Source organism: Crotalus tigris, unplaced genomic scaffold (assembly GCF_016545835.1).
Source record: "Crotalus tigris isolate CLP2741 ecotype Arizona unplaced genomic scaffold, ASM1654583v1 scf7180000017551.9496454, whole genome shotgun sequence".
NCBI classification, from domain to species: Eukaryota; Metazoa; Chordata; class Lepidosauria; order Squamata; family Viperidae; genus Crotalus; species Crotalus tigris.
This window is the reverse complement of record NW_024096469.1, coordinates 5,044,178-5,062,580: the sequence shown is the minus strand read 5'-3', so window position 1 is coordinate 5,062,580 and position 18,403 is coordinate 5,044,178. Positions and strand designations below refer to the sequence as shown.

At 38.9% G+C, this 18,403-nt stretch overlaps 1 protein-coding gene across 1 annotated transcript; it reads right to left on the bottom strand.

Annotated features, from left to right (window-relative positions):
- Positions 1-219: 219 nt before the first annotated feature.
- P4HB (prolyl 4-hydroxylase subunit beta) lies at positions 220-18,079 on the bottom strand. The gene is made up of 11 exons (XM_039344741.1): positions 17,852-18,079; positions 16,341-16,547; positions 12,585-12,718; positions 11,929-12,066; positions 9,090-9,194; positions 8,778-8,903; positions 7,387-7,587; positions 5,643-5,763; positions 5,080-5,261; positions 4,688-4,774; positions 220-1,243 (listed from the first exon to the last, which is right to left on the bottom strand). The coding sequence occupies exons 1-11, from the start codon at positions 18,009-18,011 to the stop codon at positions 1,157-1,159; spliced, it is 1,548 nt and encodes a 515-aa protein (XP_039200675.1). The 5' UTR covers positions 18,012-18,079; the 3' UTR covers positions 220-1,156.
- Between the last annotated feature and the right edge of the window lie 324 nt (positions 18,080-18,403).

Below are 18,403 nucleotides of genomic sequence, written 5' to 3'. Positions count from 1 at the left end.
TTGAATATATTTGCTTAAATTTGAATATCTGTACATAAGATTTCCTCTATGCAAATGGCTTTTCTGTAATCTAGGACTGGTTAAAGTTTCTGTCTGGGTAGAAATTATGATGCAAACAAATGCTAGCAAAAATTCCTAAATTCAGCCTTTCCAGTCTGCTTCATTTATAGTCTTTCTTAAACTAACTCCCAAATTTAAAGAAAACAGCAAGATTCAGAAGAGTATTAAAATTAATTTTTATTTGGCCAATGAGTTCCATTCCTTGAGCATCATGGATGCTTAAAACGAATTCCATTGAAACACATCATCCTCTTTGTAATACAGACTTTCCATGGCTCTCAAGTATCCCCACAAAACTCCTAGTTATCAAGTGTCCTTTTTGTTGCATTCAGAGAAGTTATTTTCCAACAGTCCCCAGAAAACCCATTTGCAAAATAATGTGTAGACAGCAAGGCTTTTGTTTCATTGCAGGTGAGATAGCAACTCAAGATAGATTTCACTTTAGGTAAGGAGGCAATTGGATTCTCATTCCTCAGCAATGGTTTCCTACCCTTCCAGATCTTTGGATGAGAGCTCAATTGTACAATTGTAAAGAGAAAATGAGACTATGCAATGAATTAAGAGGACCTACTATACTCCACTTATTACCTTTACCACTAGCATCAATGGTCAGCCTAGTGATTTTTTCCACACTGGAATAATCCGGGATGAGAGAGAAAAAACAACAATAAAGCATAAGGAAAAAAACTGGGACAATAACCAAGAGCCTGCTGGGTCAAGAGCAGCTTATGTCATTTAGACAGTGTGATTAATGTTTAAGGGTGCCTTATTCATGAAATTCCCAAGTTAGTTAGGCAATGGGACATATTATTTGAATGTGCTTCTACCCAGGTCGCAATATCTAAGGAAATGTACATCACAGTTTGCAATTGAAAGAAGAGAGAAAAGAAAAGAAAAAAGACCCAGCAGCAGCTTGCCAACAAGTCAGATACTTCTTCAGCATAGAATAAAACTAGATGTGTTTGATAGGTTAGAGAAATGGGTTAATTTCCCTGGATTCCCAACCAGTTTGTCTTCTGGTTAGCATTTGTTTGCTGACGTGCTTGAGCTGGCAGCCCTAGCATAGTGTCTGGGGATATGCAGATTGGACTTCTGTTTACAGTTCATCTTTTTTAGCTCCTGTTTCTTCTTCTTCTTCTTCAACATCTGGTTCCTCTTCTGCGTCCTCTAGATCTTCCAGATCCTGTTTCAATGAAGAAAGAACAGAGTTAATTTTCTGGAGAGGCTTGGCGTCTCTAGTTAGATTCTCTAGACAATGCAGAGCTAGAGTGTTGTGAGAGCAGTTGCTTTAGCCTTTACCAGTATATGGTAACTCAGGATCTGCCTTTATGCTTGAGCTGTAACTAACTCAATAAATCTTCTGCTAACACACGCAAGACCAGGAAAATCCCATGCATTCCAAGAAGCCACATAAAACCAAACCAATGAGTTGCAAATGCCAAAAGCACATTGTCCACAAGCATTTCCATACAGCTGATAGAAGGGATTTCAAGGCAGTGGGGCACAGTTAGGTTTCCCACATCTTTTGTAAAGATACAATCTTTTTAATGAATAAAAATAACAAAGGGGTAATAATTTTATTACACATAATGTAATTTCCAATTTTAAAGTACCCGATGTCTCAGTTCAGATACCAAACATAACCAAACTGTCGTCCTTCAGATGTTATGTGAGGTTCTGTCAATAAAGGGGATCTCCAAACTGATATTACAGGCAAAAAAAAAAAAGGTTTAGTTTGTTGCATCTAAACTCAAGAATGTGACCCACCAGTTATGGTAAAGAAAGTAAAACTAGATTAAAATTTGTTGTTTTGTTATTTCCTGTTAACCATCTCCTTATCTGCTCCCAATAGGTCTTTGCTTTGGGGCATTGCCACCACATGTGATAAAATGTTCCTTCTTTGTTTTTACATTTTCAACAATCTGGATTCATATTTTTACATATTTTAGCCAATCTCACCGGTGCTAAATGCCATCTGTAGAACATTTTGTATTGGTTTTCTTTGTATGCAGTTGACGTTAATTTATAATTTCTGTTCCATGTTCATTCCCATTCATCTAATCCTATATTTCGGGCCCATGCTATCATTGGGCCCTTTACTATTTCTTCTTCCAATTCAATTTCTAATAGGAGTTTATAAGTTTTTGTTAAAAATTTTCCTCCCTTATTTGTCAATATTTTATCCAATTGTTGTAATGTCTGACTTATCCCATACTCTTCCATATCTTTGTTATATTTTGATTTTATCTGTGTATATGGCCACCAGTCAATAGTTATTCCCTGTTCTTTTAATTCATCTCTTGATCTTAGCTTCCCTTGGTTATCTAATAGTTCTTTATATCTTATCATCTTTGTTTTGTCTAGTGTTTGGGTGAATGATCGCCTTCATTGGTGAGATCCAAATTGGAATTTTCGTATAGTATTTTTTTTTACTTTTTCCCATATCCAAATTAATGCATCCCTTATCTGATGTCGGAAGATGTATGTGTGAGTTTTCTTGTCTTTTCCCCATAAAAAAGCATGCCATCCAGCTTGTAGATCATGACCTTCAATTGTTAAGATCCTTTTGTTTTCTAAGTTTATCCAGTCACTGATCCAAAGCAATCCCGCTGCTTGATAGTAAATTTCCCATTTTGGGAGCCCAAGGCCACCTCTACTGCAGTCAATAATGCTGCGCTATTCAAAAACAGTAAGTCTTTTATATAATAATCAATAGTTAAACATTTTAGATAATAGACAAAGAGTCAATCTGGAATGGCGCTTAAGGCACTAGGGCTAGAAGCAGGAAGTCTGTGTTATATTCCCACCTCAGGCATGAAGGGCCAGCCAGCCACTTTTCCCTCAGCCACAGGAAGGAGGCAATCGCAAATCCAAGAAAACTACAAGGACTTGCCCAGGCAGTCATCAGGAATCAACACTGACTTGAAGATGCAAGACACACACACACACAATCCTATTCATAGGATGTGTTCAAAGGACTATATTAATTATAACTCTCTTGTTTATTTCTTACGGGTTTTGTCAAAGAGCAACCATGACTGCTTATCTTACTTCAGCTTTCATTTACTTTACAAACCTTGAAGGTCTGAAATGTAAAAATTGGTCATAAAGTTATTTCTTCATCTCCATTATAACAGTGAAGTCTATAAATGGGGCAGAATCGAATGAGGAGTACCTATCACCAACTAGAATATGGTACAAAATGTTAACTCAGGAAAAAAAAATGTTCACTTATGTTTAAAGGAGAGTTCCTCTGAATATACCTGAATCACAAGATTGAGTCTGTATTAAAACAGAACAGAGATTGTGGTCTTTTTTACACACAGAATTGTTTCTAATTTTGATCCTACCCTTGTTCTTTGTTTAGTCAAGCCATTCAGAAAAAATAAAATTGGTAGACAGTACTTTTTGATCTATTCTAAACCACTGATCATCACCATCTTAGATCTTCTTAACTAAATAGCACTTCTAATTACTTTGAATTAAGTCTCACAAAACAAAGGTTAAAAATTATATGCCTTCAGAAATGTTGGTATCTATCAGATTAAATGAAACATAATAAGTGTATAAAATTATAATAATTTATAATTTTCTGAAATTCATTGGGTCAGTTAAGTAATTTGCTTTATCTTATCTAGGTACTATGCAGGAATAATGCCCCCAAATCATACAGCAATCAAACTGCTGAACTAAGTATTTCCACATCCAGTCTTTTAACACATAACGGAGTAAAGAGCTCAAAACAGTGGATAACAAACCAAATCATGACAGGTTCCATAATAATGGTAAAGAATATGCCCCAATGTCTGCCATCAACAATAACTTACAGATACCTACATCCCCAGCCCTAGTAAGCAACTTGAAATCACCACATAGAATCCACTATGTACAGGAATTCTATGTAAGATATGATATGCCAAGAATGAGTTGCTACATTCTCACTTGCCAATATAAATGGAAATTCCACAGCAATTCTAATTTTGTCCTTTCATATTTACCCTTTAAATAAAGCTCAAAAGTACAGCAGCATAGTAGCAGAGCTATAGCATCTCTGTCAATGAAGCAGAGAATAGTTTTGCATGCTAAAAACAACAACTCTGTGGCTGAAAGAAGAGGATGTCCACACCTGCTGGTAGGCATTTTTCTGCCCACTGAAGATTCATCTCACGACACCTATGGGTTTGTTGGGCCAAGGCTGAGGAGAATGCAAACAATGTTTTTTTCAGCACTTTTCTGAGCACAGAAATGTTTTTATAGGCTCCTGCATTTTACATGGCCTGAGTCTACATGGAATTGCTGGTATTCTGAACACCCTTAGTGCTATCCCAGCTCATTCTGGATATTACCAGCTGTGTTTTGTTTAGAGGTTGCTATGGAACTAACATTCTCTGCTGCCACAATAAGCCATAAGTAGATTTACATGATAGAACTGCCACTTCCTCAGGGATCTGACTTGTGTCCAGAAGATAGATAGATAGATAGATAGATAGATAGATAGATAGATAGATAGATAGATAGATAGATAGACAGACAGACAGACAGACAGACAGGCATGCATGCATGCATACATACATACATACATATATATATATATCAGAGCAGACTCTCATAATCCTAAGATACTCACATTCTCATCTATACCACCATCTTTTCCACCGCTTTCCAGGAACTTCTTAAAACCTTCCAACGTCCTCTCTCCATTGTAATCTACAACCTAGAAAACCAAGAGATAAGAATTATCACCCAGAGACAAATCTAGGGTCTTGGTGGATGAAGGATTCACTTCTGAACAGCCAAAAAATAAAAGGGAGGAGGTTAGAAAATTCACCACCCATATGAGTCGAAGAGGAGCCAGCCACTAGGTTCCCATAAATGCTGCAAGGAGAAAATAAGAGCACTATCTTCTATTAAACTATTTTTCTCACCCATCAAGGCCACACATGCACCCAAGCATACCCCAAAGCAGGCCGAGGGAACCATTTCCCCCTCTGTCAAGTTTCAATGTACAATTGCACTCACCGTTCTGTCAGGGCCAGCAGGGAAATACTTGAGGGTAGGGAAACTGTGAACCTTCACAACCTCAACTTCATTCACGGTGGAGTCCATCTTAGCAATAATGATGTTTTCATGGTCCTTATAGGTTTCTCCAAGTTTATCCCAAATGGGAGCTAACTGTTTGCAATGGCCACACCAAGGAGCATCTGCAAACCAAAAGTTGATAAATTATTTTAACAGCTATCCAGCATCCAAAACACTCCTCTCTTTTTTTTAATTCGGCTGCTAAGAAACTTTCATTAATCATAATTTCAAACAAGATAAACATGTATGTGTACACATACACTGCTATCAGTAAGATACTTACAGAAAGTAGAAAGATGGAGGAGAGAGGGAGGGGAGGAGAGGAGGAGGAGGTAGAAGGAAGGGGGAAGTGAAGAGATGAGAGGGGGATGCGGTCTGGGGGGAAATGGGTGAGCAATGTCGGAATTTGTGTTGTATTTTAACTTCTTATGTATCTGAATTTTTCTTCTTATGATTGTAATGAAAATAAAATAATAAAAAATTGAAAAAAGTAAGATACTTACAGAATTCCACAAAGACATTCTTATTTTCATCAAAAGCCACCTCCTCAAAGTTCTTTCCAACCAGAACTTTGACAGGCTGCTTGTCCCAGTCATCAGAAATCTCTTGGCTCATCAGGTGGGGCTGAAATAGACAAAAGCAACATGAGAGCAACTGCATGGAATGTGTCAATAGAAAATCCCCACGCCCCAAGGGCAAAGCAACTGACAGTCCAGACTATAAAAAGGTGGGTTAATATAGATTTGCTCCTTCAAGGTCACATCCCCATCCTATGACCCAAACACATCTGAGTTCTTGCATGAAGGATGCAGATAATTCTACACAGAGTAGGTCTATGTATATTAAACTGTTATTGCCCAATCAACACTCTGAAGTTATAAAATATAAGAAGTGCATAGCACACAGAAATAAAAATGAAATGACTATGATGGTCTAGTTCAGTGGTTCTCAACCTTTCCAATGTCACGACCCCATAATACAGTTCCCCATGTTGTGGTGACCCCCAACCACTTATACATCACTGGGTGCCAGGGGCGTGGCCAAAGAAAAGGGGGAAAAAATGGTGGACAGCCTTGTTTGGCGACCCCCGTGAAATGGTCGTTCGACCCCAAATGGGGTCCCGACCCACAGGTTGAGAACCACTGGTCTAGTTGATTTCAAGGTAAGGTTTCTTTACAGCATACTTCAGAGAGACTCAACTTTCCTCATTGTTTTGGATCTCAGTTTCTATTTTTCTTGATCACTGTCCACACTTATCTAGAGCTGATGGAAGAGATAGACTACAGGCAACTATGTTGGAAAAGCTCTTAAAATGACCATATCAAAATTTTCAAGCCTTATATTTAACATAGATTAAGCATGTTTTTAAAGTTACTATTCCATGTGTTGCTTGATCTTAAACTTCATTATAACTGTTTAATTCTAGATATATCTTTAGTTTATCTCCAGTTATCTATACTTAACATAGATAGAAAACATTGTTATTTTTGCTTTATATTCCAAAGCTACATTTTTAGCCAAATAATTATCCCTGTATCTTATCTTTTGAAATCGACTGCCAAAAGACTCAACAGCACATCTGAAGCAGAAGACGTTTTATTTAGATGTCCTTCCCTATCATAAATTAGGCTTTATTGATTAAAAAACATTCTTAAAACTTTTGGCTCCATTAGCAATTCCTAATATTTTTTTTTGCAGGCAATCAGATCCACTACATCATTATGAATCCTGCTCAACTGGTGAAGAGAAGGGGGGGGGGAGAATGGAAGTAAAAAAACATGACAATGAGACAGAGCAGAGGAGGTGATTCGAGGAAAGCCCTGAATAACTTGTGCTGTGTAAGAAACATCGAATAGTAGCTGGATCTTGGTAACAGCCTTCCCTTTCCAGATTAAAATAGACATCCTCTAAGGATTCATGCAACATGAGGCCAAGGCCACGGTCTTTCTGTCATGTTGAGAAAGTTAATGCTTGGATCTGCACCACCCATTCTAAAGCAGTTCCCAAATTCATGCAGCTCACTTTACTAGCACAGCGGGACCATGTATATTCCGAGACCCGCTCCACTGACTCTGTCCTTTGGATTTCCCAGCAAAAGCTTTGCATAGCATAATGTCAAACTACTCTGCCATGAGAATTTAAGAGTTCGTGCCATATGAGTTCTCAATTTCCATGCCATTTGTACTACTAGGACCTCCTCACATGGCTACCTGCTCCAAAAACCCCATTTTTTAAAAAAACTATTACCTTAACTTTCCCCTCCAAGAACTTGTGGCAGAAATCCCTGATATTCTCTGGAGTCAGCTCATCGGATTCTGGTTTGTACTTGGTCATTTCTTCCTCCAGAGTGATAAGGCGTATGGCGGGGCATTCCTCCTTTTTGAGGCCAAAAAACTCCAAGATCCTCTGATTGTCACTATGATCGCTGTCGATGTAAATGAACAAGATCTTGGGGGGGGGAAGAGAAGAGAAAACAGGACAATGTATGTATTAGAGACAAAAGCATTTGGGACAGCAGAATACCCTGAATTAAGATTTCCGAGCTCTACCCCATCTTTCTAACTCCTCTTACACTTCATACACAAATTCTAAACATTATTAGTAATCTTAAATCTGGAATAAGCAACCTTGTAACCTCTAGCTCAGGGCTTTTCAACCTTTTCACCCATTGTACCACTTTTAGGATATGGCAATATCCGAGTACCACCAGTCGCCTAGCAAGGTGTCAAAAACATGATGACCCCCCCAAAAGGAAAAAAGTGATAAAGTACAGGTAGTCCTCGACTTACGACAGTTCGCTTAGTGTTTGAAGTTACAATGGCACTGAAAAAAGTGCCCCCCAAGGCACAGCCGAGCAAGACACCTGCCTGCCCGCCCGGTGGCACTCTCATTCCCTTCCCCCGCTACTTTTCTAGGATGGTCCCGTACCACTTGCCAGGTGCCAATGTACCACAGGTGGTACCCATACCACTGGTTGAAAAGCCCTGCTCTAGCTGTTTTGAAGCAGAGGTCCTACACACAGATTGCCAATGGCCAGGCTGGTTATGAAAACAGTGAAGTAGTGATAACAGGCTGCCTACCCTCTACACCCAACACGTGGAAGCCAGAATTCTCAGATGGCCATTAAGATGATGTTATAAACAATGCATAACAAAGCAGATTGGACTTTTATCTATAGAGGGAAAACATTTCCTTACATAATGTCAAGCCTAGCAAGTCCTTATTTTAAACACTTTTAAAACACATTTTTTGTTGGCTTTGTCCAGATACAAATTGCATTTTATTTTATTACAATGGGTTTATGCTGCTATCATAAATTCTCTGAGATTTATATAAAGAAGAATCAAAACCTCTAAAGAACAGAAGTAACAATGAGAAGCCACAGCTCACACATGCCAATTGTAACTGTGCTTTTTCGAGGGTCAGGGGACTCAGGAAAACCCCCAATAAGAGAATCTAAACTTTAGAGGAAAACCCTGGGGTTTTTTTTTCCCTTGGTTCTACTTCCCCCTTTATGAGAGATATCTTATGATTTTAATTCTTGGAGCTGTGCAACCATATGAGAAATGAATGTATAATAAACTCTACAAAAGTTTGCTTAGGGGCAAGTAATTATTTAGTTACTTTCTTTTATTTACCTTTCCTCTGAAGTCTTCAGCTGCTGTTTTGAAATTATCCAGTTTACCCTGGTATTCCTCAACACTCTTCGGCAAGAACAACAGGATGTGTGTTTTAATCTCTCCGCCAAAAATTTTAGGTGCAGTCTGGAAGAGAGAAAGAGTTGCATTACTGAAGGAAATTACATTATGTGAAATCCCAAGATTGATTTTCCTGACCATTCCACCTCCTCCCTCTAGCCTGTTGGCTTCACTGCCATAGATCCAAGCTGCAGACCAAATAAACATTATAGATCATTCAGAACATGTAAAACGTGTGATCTATTTCTTTACCTGTTCGGTAAATTCAATCACCAAGGGCAACTGGTTTGATTTGATGAAATTCAGTAGGTTGTCTTTTGTTATTTCCCCATCAAAATTGTTACGACCTTCATCAAACTGGAAAAATATAAGAGAATTCAGTTTACATCCAAGTAAATGGACAAATATATAGCTATGCAAGAACTTAGTAAAACAATAAAGCAGGAGTAGATCTACCTATCTGCCATAGTGATACAGGAATATAGTTCCCGTTCCCAAAGAGCCTCAGCATTCATTGGGGTTTCCAAGCTATATGGCATTGCAAACATATGTGCAGTGGAAGGTGGCAGAATACAACTGCCAAAAGCTTGAGGAAGGGAAAAGGGCAATATATTAGTGTGTGCTTCCTTGATCTTTGCTCAGCCAAAATATGCAGTAAACGTGAAAGTGTCCAATAATTCACTGGGCTGGCAGAGGATTATTTTAAAATTGTAAACAGTATACAGATATTGAAAAGCTCCAATCCCCTAACTCATTTACAAATCTAAGGTAGCACATTTCTCATTGCAAGCAAGACACAAAATGCTTAATGCCCAGGGTAGAAACTCAACCCAAGTTCTCATCTTACCACTTAAGTGGATTCCAGCAGCAACCAAAGGGAAACTTGGGCACATTAAGAAGCCAGATTCTCAATGTAATATTTCTGAAAATGGTCTGTCCATCTCATTTTTCCTGATTTTTTTAAAAAAAGTAACTGAAAAATACTTTAGATCTCAGCACCTTAGATGTTTGATACTCCTGTTTTAGAAAAGGTGAAATTATAGGGCTTGTTTAAATTGGACAAATGTTTCCAGTCAAAAGAGCCATTAAGAGGCAGAATTGCACACTATTAAGCCCCTAAACAGAGAACAGCTTATTCAGAGACAATGCACCCCTGCAGGGCTATTGTTAGCTACAAAGGAACAGATGTACAGCTCTAGCATCAGGAAGACTCTTATTGCAGAGTAACAACCACTGTTGACCTTTTTTCTCATAATCTTTCCTGGTACTTGTGAGGGGAAGGAAAGCAAACAGAGGATTACAACCTTATTAGGGGATGGATGTTTTCCCTTCAAAGGCTGGAAGATTCCACTTTTATTTCCCCTACAGTCAAGGTTTGTATACCCCCATTTGATTATATAAACTCTCTAAAAGCCAGGGAGGAGGAATCAAGAGATTTGAACACGAATAAGCAAGGAGGCCTTCCCTAACTTGGTGTTGTTCGGATGTATTAAACTCCCAGGGTATAAAACCACTGACTACCTTTGAGATGCATTTCAACACGCTGGGAGAGGAGCAGGCTGAAGAAGAATGAAGCATTTTACAATTACGTTGATTTTAAAAATGTGAATTGGGAATCATTTCATTTTGGTTCCCAGTCTCTACTAGTTCTACTGATTCTCTACTGAGAGGGAAATATTATTTTGCAATTGACCCATGACAGAAAAAAATGCCATGTAACTGAAGAATCTGTAACCATTACATCGGGACATGGCAAAAAGATATTTAGAGCCATTATAATCAAGCTTCTTCACAAAGGTTTTGCTGAAGCCTTATTAATTTCAAACCACTTGGACTCAAAATGGAAGAATTTGGTGGCATACACATTTAGTGAATTAATCAATGAAGCCAACAGGCGAAACAGATTATGCAAAAATTTGTCCAATATGTGCTGTGACCAGCAGGACTTTTTGCTTATATCTAAAGCAGTAGGAAACTGTTGTATTGGTACCTGAATGGTATTTGTCTCACTACTGACAGGCTGAAAACCTGTTAAAAAATCAAGGACCGATAAAATGATTAGATTGAACTCTTTAAAACATATATAGCTTTCAGCTGCCAAGATGAATGTTAACAAACGGCCCAATACTTGCACACAAAACAACTTCCAATATTTCATTTTCAACATTAGATATTTAACATAACCAACTTTTATTTAGCCTTATGTCATTGGAGAAAGGCAAACAGCCAAATGAAGTCTCCCTGCTGTATTGGAGAGTAAAGGCGAAGACTGAGAAGAAACAGTAATTTAACTAATCTAAGGCAGCCATAAACGTAACTTTCCCCTTTATCTGCATTTTATGCTTAATGCTTAGAAGCACACTTAAACCTCAACCACAAATGAGGAACAAGACATTGAATAAGCATGCTGGGCTTTGAGATTAAGTAGACTAATTATTAAACTAATTAGATTAACAATAATCCAAGTAATCTAAGTCAATCATAAACATAGCTTCTCCTCTCTCTGTATTCTATGCTTAGTGTTTAAAAGTATTGTTAAACTTCAAACAGGCATCACAGATGTGACGATTGATAAGCATCAATCTTGGGCACTTGAAAGAAAAAATATTTCTGAAGCATTGGATTTTTGTCCATAGTTTATATATCTGTATTTCTCTAGTATACATTTTGCTCCTGTTTAATAACATTGAGAATTGAAACTGTCATTAAGTGACACAGTTGTAAAATCGAAAAACACATTGTAACTAGGTTGTATAGCTACAACAGTTCTGATAAGCCTGGTTGCCCTTGTTAAATGGGGATTATGCCAGTCAAGTGAATAGTATCATGTGACCATAACTTCCAACTTCCTTACAGCTTCCCTATTGACTTTGATTCTGGAAAGCTGAGAGGAAAGGTAATAAATTGTGATCATATAACTATGGGACATTGTGACAGCTGTAAGTATGAGTTGTGGTAACTACTACCTGAAACACCTAAGCCTTGGATGAAACATACTAAAATAGAAAAAAAAAACCATTAATTTCAGAGTGCCACCAGGCAAACTAACATACCAACCAATCAGGATTTTTTTTTTCTCATAGCCACTCACCTTCTTAAAAAGAGCAACTCCATCTTTTTTGAGCTGATATTTGGCAAATATATCACTTTTAGAAGTAATCCCAAAAGGAATGTCATCAATGGCCTCTGCTGCCAACAGAAATTCTTTGGCCACGTCAGATTCTACATCCTACATTTAAAACAAATAAAAAACCCTGCATCATTATTTCCATTATGACCACCCGTCATTTCATGATTTAGTGCAGGGATAGTCAACCTTGGCTCTTTTATGACTCGTGGACTTCAACTCCCAGAATTCCTGAGCCAGCCATGCTGGCTCAGGAATTCTGGGAGTTGAAGTCCACAAGTCATAAAAGAGCCAAGGTTGACTACCCCTGATTTAGTGCATACTGCAAATCCTATCATCTCAAAATTAGAAGTAGTCAAAAAAGTAGTAGTTAGGCACCACATTTTCCCCTATTAAGGCAAACAAGCTTACAAGAAAACTCAAGCAGAAGCAACCACTGCATATGCAGACTTGACAGCAAGGCCAAAATCCAAGTTGTTTACCGCCTAATAGCTCTGCAACTGATTAGTTTTGTATTTCTGTTAATACTGGTGACCAGATCATTCTCCTCCTCCATCCCAGGAATTCTGCCACTGTCTTAAAAAAAATCCTTCACTCTAATTTATGAATGAAAAAAATACCTTAAAGAATCCAATCACAGCAACTTCATTGGATTCCACTAGCTCCTCCGCAGCAGCTACATCTGCCAAGGTAGTGGCTGCAGGTCCTGTGCGTTTCTTTAACCAATTTAGAATGTCATCTGCTTCTCTGCCAGCTAGATTAGAGGAAAAACTTAACTTATCAGGCATCGTACTTCTTTTAAGACTATATAGAGAATAAAGCTTCACGCCCAAGGCTAACAAGCTGATTTCTACATGTGCAATCTTCACTTATCTTAAACCAAATCCTAAACACTCTAAAACAGAAACAATTGAAGTTTCTATACTAGGATACTGTAATGTAGCTGATTACTATAGCTGTCACAGAATCCTTATTATTTAAAGTGCCACTTTTTTAAAGAAAGGAAAGAATTAGTAGGTACTACTGAGAAAATACTTCATCTACTTTCTCAACTCAATAAGAACAGCACAGTAGTAACTTTATCATTAAAAAAGCTGGAAGGCTGGACACTGTCCAGCTACTGAAGCACGGGGTTGTCTGTCTAGTACAGTTGTTCTCAACCTTTCTAATGCCGTGACCCCATAATACAGTTCCCCATGTTGTGGTGACCCCCAAGTGGGTGTGGCCACCAATAAGAGGGAGTAGGACAGCTAGGGAAAAGGGAAAAAAATGGCGGACAGCGTGGTTTGGCGACCCCCGTGAAATGGTCATTCGACCCCAAATGGGGTCCCGACCCACAGGTTGAGAACCACTGGTCTAGTAGGTACTATCATTTGATGCTACCTTGTCTTGTTTGCTATGGGCATTCTACTTGAGACTGGGAGTACTCTTCCTCATTGATATGACCAAATCTTTGAAAACTAGCAAGGAACATCTGTTCAAGTTTAGGACGAAATAGGAAGAAAAAGATGTGTTAGATACGTTAGCTACTTTGACTTACTTGTACAAAGAATAAAGATGTGATATAAAAACAAATATCATTTTTAAAGTGCTGGAATATAGTGAAATCCATATGCCAAGTCTGGATCAGAATTTCTGTCCATTTTTTGGAGAAAACAAAGCAAAACAAAAGCCCCTACATCCAGCTAGTCCCTGGGGTGCTTAATGCTCTCGGAGTTTGAGAGCATCCAGGACCCCACAGTTCAACCCTGAGCTGCAAATACTCCTTCAATCACGATAGGTTTGTCAGCTCAACCTTCACTCCCGTCCTCTGGGTGACTTCTGGCCACCAAAGTGCTTCATTCTTGATCCATTCTATGTACAGTCTGACCTAAAGCCAAAATTGGGTGGAACAACTACGTTCTTATCTTCTACACCATTTTCTATCTATTTCCCTTTAACAATCTTTCTTAACCATGTTTACAAGCATCAACTACTCTACTTCTCCCAAAAGCACAGGAGATTTTACATAGAGGACAGAGGTTGTATCTGTACTCTACATCAGAAACAAAAATCTACACGGAGAATGCAACACAGAAGAAAACTAAAACATGTTCTCTATCACTGCAGAGCTTAGGAGACTTAAACACAGGAAGGAAGATTCCAGTGCAGTGCTAGGAAAAACATACAATCATTAAGGGTAATAGGCAAACAGGTCACCTGGAAAGTGGGTTCTCCAGCACTAGATATGTTTAAGCAAAGACTGGACAGCCCTCTAGTGGGAATACTCGTATTCCTGCATTGAGGACATGGTGACTAAAGTGCTCCTTTTCAAATGTCAGGATTCTGAGATTTTAAGGATTTTCCCACCAATGTATGGATATAAAATGCGTAAGGCCAACACTCTTATTTCAGTTAGTGCAACCTTGCAGTCAAAATCAGGTGCAGGTACACATGAGTTTACAACTAAATCATAAATTATATGTCAAACAATATGATTGGTTTTGTCTTAGTGTCTTGTGTAACTGCGGTTTGTAAATGACTCACAGTGATGTGCTAACTGTATACTACAGTAGCAGGAAATAAAGTTTTCCCCGATTGTTTGTTTGTGCTATACTTTCAATTCAGACCTTGATAGCCAAAAATATGACAGCTTTCATAACTGGGAGCATTTTCAAACAGTAAGAAAGAGGTGCCTTGTTCTTAACTTCACAGAAGGAATAGCAATTATATCCAGTCTTTCTGCATTTCATAAGCTCATTTACACCATTCCAGTTCCAAACTGAAAAAGCAAGCTCAAAGCCCAAGGGCAAGGCAAGCTCAAATTATTGTTCATACTGTTAAAGTTATGACATTTCTTTTGTCTAGTACTCTCAGAACAGCTCAGAAAAATGGTGATCAAACTCCCTACAGCCTCCTCCTCCCTTTACAGTTGCAATGTGTGCTTGTATCACACCCACAGTAATGATTCACAACTATCTGTATTCCACAAGATATATGAAAGAAATACAAAGTTAAGATTAATTTATTTACCAGGCTTGCAACACCTGTGAAAAGGTCAACATAGAAAAACTTTTACAGTTAGTCCTCAACTGTTTGGTTAGTGACTATTCAAAGTTACAACAGCGCTTAAAAAAGCAACTTATGACCATTTTTCATATTTTCAACCGTTGTTAGCATCCCCATGGTCACATGATCAAAATTCAGGTGCTTTGCAACTGATTCATAGTTATGACGGTTGCAGTGTCCCAGAATCATGTGATCATCTTTTGCTACCTTCTGACAAGCAAAGTCAATGGGGAAGCCAGATTCAGTAAACCACCAACTTACTAATTTAATTTCAGTGATTCGCTTAACAATGGTGGCAAGGTAGGTCATAAAATGGGGCAAAATTCAGCTAACAAAAGTCTTGCTTAACAGAAAATTTGGGCTCAATTGTGGTTATAAATCGAGTACAGGTGACCTGAATTTTAAACATTTCTGTGCTGATGTTTTAAACAATATGGCTTGCTGTTTCAAATGATTTAATCTTATTCAAGACAGTCGGGGTTGGTTGACAATTGGAACAGCATATAACTCTAGTTAAATGAATACAGTATTTGCTGTCTATGAGACCCAAAATTCAAAATCTGTATTCGTTTCAGAGGCCTATTAAATTCAACAGCAGATCACACTGCACTATACTTAAGTGTAACAGATAATATCTTACAGGTATGTCACCATCACATTCAACAGGGAGACTTATTAATTTTCTTAAGTGTAATTATAAAGGACTATGCTTTAATTACACAAAGCCCAAAAATATAAAACATTTTTGAAGCAAAACTTTCAGTTATGTTGTCAATAGCAAGCCAGCTTATTAACACAGCAAAAGTATAACAAGAGGCCCAATACAGCTGCATAAGTACCCTGCAGCAATCTACAAGATATACTAATTATAGAGATACTCATTATAGTAAAAATGACTAATTGACAAAATATTTGACAGCTTAACAAGAAAGGACAAAGGGCATAAAAGCTACCAGTAGCATGTTTTTGATGGGGCATTCTAATCAAAGTGTGATATGAATAAATAAAACTAAAAGCCAGTATTTTACCACAGTTTCAAACTATAGCACTGTAATCCTCCAGATTCAATAATAAACATGTTCTTTGGAATAAACAGAATATCTACAACTCTTTATACTTGATGTTTCTTTTCCCAGGAGTGAGCTAAAGATCCTGGAAAAAGATGCACCCTTTCTCTTCAAATCTAAATCACTCCACAGCCTTTCTGATGTAACAAATGCTTATTAGTTGTTGTCCTGTATAAAACCCAGTTAATCTTTGGTTCTATTGTCCAGTGTTAGTTTTCTAAAGAAAATTACAATTCTCTAACAGTTTCACAGTGCTCTCACCTGTGTATTCTTTGGGAGAAGATTTGTCTCCATTCTTGAAGAATTTGATAGTAGGATAACCTCGAACACCAAATTGTTGGGCGAGTTCTGATTCTTCTGTAGCATCTACCTTAGCCAATCTGATTTCTGAGTTTTCAGATAACAATTTTGCTGCTGCTTTCACATATTCAGGTGCCAGAGCTTTACAGTGACCACACCATGGTGCATCTGTGGAAAAGAAAATTGAATATCTAGAAAACACAGCATCAAATGAATTGTGTATTTTCTACGGATACCTTCTATTCGTAAAAATGCCACTAGCATTGCAAAATATTTCTCAAGAATTATCCTCCAATAGCTAGAATTATGTCAGAAATTTTATTCAAAACGTTTCACCTTTAATTTATAATACTGCCTATAAACTTATCTAGCACCATGAATTTTCACAGTAAAAGTGCATTATTTTCCTACAGGAAAATTTCACTTAAAAAAAGTGCCTAAAAATGTTTGAGGTACATCATTCAGCTTTAGAATGCGACAATAGACCCTTAATAAAAAAAAATGCTTGGTATAGCTCTCACCTTATAAGCAATTCCTGCATTAGTGCAAAGCATTTTGTGCCAAAATTACTCCAGAAATCCTTGACTGTGACAAATATTTGATAAACTAGGCTTTTAACATTGTGTATTTAAAAGTTAATGCTGAGGGGGGGAAAGTAGACTGCTTTAACTTTCCTTTCAAAGCTGAGCAACAGAAAGTGCAACTATTCTATTAAGGAAATTAGCAGGAGTATATTAGGAATTACGCCATCCCTCTCATGCCTTCCACATGTGGAGAGTCACGTCTCACAAAATTAAGACCTGTGCTTAGAGCAGCCAAAAAAAAAGGGGGGGGCAGTTTTCTTACAACTAAGGCAGTATTTTAGAAAAATTTTGGTACCTTTCTAGATTACTTTAAGCCAGAATTTACAAGTCTCTTGATAAAAGGTACTCCCCCGTTGTACAATATTTCGCTTTACTATTTTTTTTTTTTTTAATGTCTACCCGTGAATAGCATAGATGATCTGCGGGGAACACACAGCTACCCCGGCACGCCTGACACTTTATCCAACGCCTTAACTTAAGCGGCACACCCCTCTTTCGCGATGCGATGCAATTTCCTCATATTTCGCACAGGCCTTGCTACTTGCTACTTCTCGGGTCTGGAAAGCAACGTTTATCATTTTATGCTTGCTTTCCTGCACAGCTTTTGTTGGTCACCCACAGCCAAAGTTGCCGGGATACTTGCAGGCTAAACACTCCGCCGGCGCCTGGGCAGTGACAAGCCAGAATCAGCGCAAATCCCGTTGCAGCTGATGGTGGCCGAGAGTCGCTCCATGTCGGAAACGAAGACCCGCGGAAAGCCTTCGGGGGCCGCGTCCAGGATAGGCAGGGTCGCCTAAAGCCGCAGGGGCCTTCCCCTCAAAGCCGCGGAAGGCTTGCCGAGGGACCCCCCCCCGCGCGTCTCGCCACCCACGCCCTTTCTCCACTCACAGAACTCCACCAGGATATTCGGGTATTGCTCCAGCGCCTGGTCGAAGTTAGCCGACTTCAGCACCAGCACGCCCTCCTCTTCCTCGATGTCGACGGCCAGGCAGACCTGACCCAGCCATAGCAAACACAGCACCGGAGCGAAAACACGGAGGACCTTCATGACAGCAGCGAAGGCGGGGACAGCGGCGACGGGATCTCCAGGCAAAGAGACCGATCAACAAAAAAGCAACGCTAAAAAGAACAGTCGAACCCCGCCTCCCATTTATAATCCCGCCCTTGGCCCGCCGAGGCTACTGCCTATTGGCCACTTCCGGCCTCATCCAAGTCACTTCTCATTGAATTGGCGCCAAGCCCGGGGCCGCCCTCATTTGTTGATTGGTCGCTGAGAAACCTAACGTCATCTTTCCGTCCACCTCCGAACAACCCGGAGAGTTTTCTGCGTTCCGTCAACTAGGATTGGTTTGTCAGACTAGTCTGTTGGCTGCGATTGGATAACAGCGCCGTTCTCGTTCAGTTGTTAAACCGCCTTTGATTGGTTGTCTGGTGAAAGCT